This window comes from Rhinocladiella mackenziei (assembly GCF_000835555.1).
Source record: "Rhinocladiella mackenziei CBS 650.93 unplaced genomic scaffold supercont1.10, whole genome shotgun sequence".
Taxonomy (NCBI): Eukaryota; Fungi; Ascomycota; class Eurotiomycetes; order Chaetothyriales; family Herpotrichiellaceae; genus Rhinocladiella; species Rhinocladiella mackenziei.
In genome coordinates, this window is record NW_013550595.1 from 31,284 (window position 1) to 33,090 (window position 1,807).

Sequence of the window (1,807 nt, forward strand, 5' to 3'; positions counted from 1 at the left end):
CGGGGGAACACTGCTGCTGAGTCTCGTTTCTAGTGCACTGCGTTAATTTATTATTAGTATATCGTTTGCATTCCTCGACTGGCCTTGGCCGTAATATTACTGGCGTGTGTTGTCGGCAAAATAATTGAGAATTCAATTCAACGTATGCGGCGCTGCAGGCATCTGCAAGCCGGCAGAGTCACTGGCTCTAAGGACGTGGCCACTGTCAAGACTGAAATGTGACCTTATCGGCAGATGTCTTGCATTCGTTGGGCCGAAAACTATCCGCTGAAATTCGACTCGCTGAAAACAAGATCCATTAGCCAATCATACCAAAGTGAGATGTGTGCCGAGGACGATTCGATATGTTTACATCGAAATGCCTGCTCCCAATGCTCATTGTCCATGCTTCGTGAAATTCATAAGCTCCTTGTTGGTGGGAAACAACTATCCATGCCAGCCCAGGGTTTGTCGGAACAAAAATGGTCGAGTCCCATCTTTCATCCAAAACGCCTCGCTTGTTGGTTATGTAGAACCCCCGTGCATAACGGCGAGAAGCATCAACATCGCTTACCTGGGTTGAATCAGGCTTTTGCGCTTTTCTTTCCCTTTTTCGTGTTCTTCTGGAATGCCTCTTCTGGCGGCTCATTCATGACCTTACGTTTACCCTTCTTCGTGTGGCTTCCGCCATACTTTGCCTCCAAGTCATCGAAGAAATTCTGTGCCCTGCTCTGTTGACGCTGTTGAATGAGGGCTTTGAGCGCATCATTGTCGTCTTCTTCAACGCGGTTTTGGGACTTTGTCGTCTTGGTGTTCTTGTTGTCGAACAATTTGTCCTCGAGTCCCAGTTCACGTGCGTATTCTCTGGCCTCGTGCTCTTCTCGCTTCGCATTCGCTTTCCTCTTTTCCCGGCTCTTCTTCGATTCTTTCGTGTATCGGTCAAACGCCTGCACCTCGCCGTTGGCAATTGCTTCGTCGATCATCTTCCTGAATCGCTCCTCATCGACCAAGACGTCACTGCACATGACGGACTCAAACACCGCATCCATATCACCTTCAGCTTGCTCGTACGCAGCCAACACGTCCTCTTTCTCCTCCTCACTGCCTTGATACTCCCGCTTCACTTGCTCGATCATCTCTCCGCGCACGACACTCTCGCTTTGCTCGCGGAAGAAATCTACCCAGTTGAAACCATCATCGTCAACGTTGGCGCTCTCGGCTGTGTTGCCCGTGGCATCGTAGCGTTTGCGACGCCTTTCGTCGCTAAGGATAGCGTAGGCGAACGCAATTTCTTGAAACGTCTTGTGCGCGGTCTCGCGGTCCTCGGGCCGTACTTTGTCGGGGTGATGTTTGAGGGCGAGCTTGCGATAGGCGGATTTGACTTCATCGGCGGTGGCGCTTTGCGAAACTTGGAGGACAGCGTAAGGATTAATTGTTGGGGGGTCAGCCACTGCAAGATCTCCTTCGTGGTGTTCGTCACCGTTTTCAGCTCGCAAGTCTTCGGTCGGTTGAGGTGTGGGTTTGGCCTTGCGAGGCATAGTGAGATGAGGGACGATGAACCAATAGGGTCGAGAGTGTTGGGCGTATTTGTAGTTGACAAACTCGAATAGAGGAAGGTCGGTATAGAGGTAGATAAGTCAAACGAGTACGGTATGAAGTGATTGAGAGAAGACGCGTTCCTGAAACCAAGGCCTGGTCGGTCGACGTCATTCAATTTTGAAGCTTTCGAGCCTGTTAAAACACTTGCAGCACTACTTTGAGGGTCATTAGCGGCCGACTTAGCACAACGGTTCAAAGACACTCTGCTCATCAGTTCAGCCTCTCCTCT

At 50.5% G+C, this 1,807-nt stretch overlaps 1 protein-coding gene across 1 annotated transcript; it reads right to left on the bottom strand.

Moving 5' to 3' along the window:
• Positions 1-563: 563 nt before the first annotated feature.
• On the bottom strand, positions 564-1,517 carry Z518_10691 (uncharacterized protein; the record flags this gene model as incomplete). Its single annotated transcript, XM_013411522.1, has 1 exon — positions 564-1,517. The coding sequence occupies one exon, from the start codon at positions 1,515-1,517 to the stop codon at positions 564-566; it is 954 nt and encodes a 317-aa protein (XP_013266976.1).
• Positions 1,518-1,807: the final 290 nt, after the last annotated feature.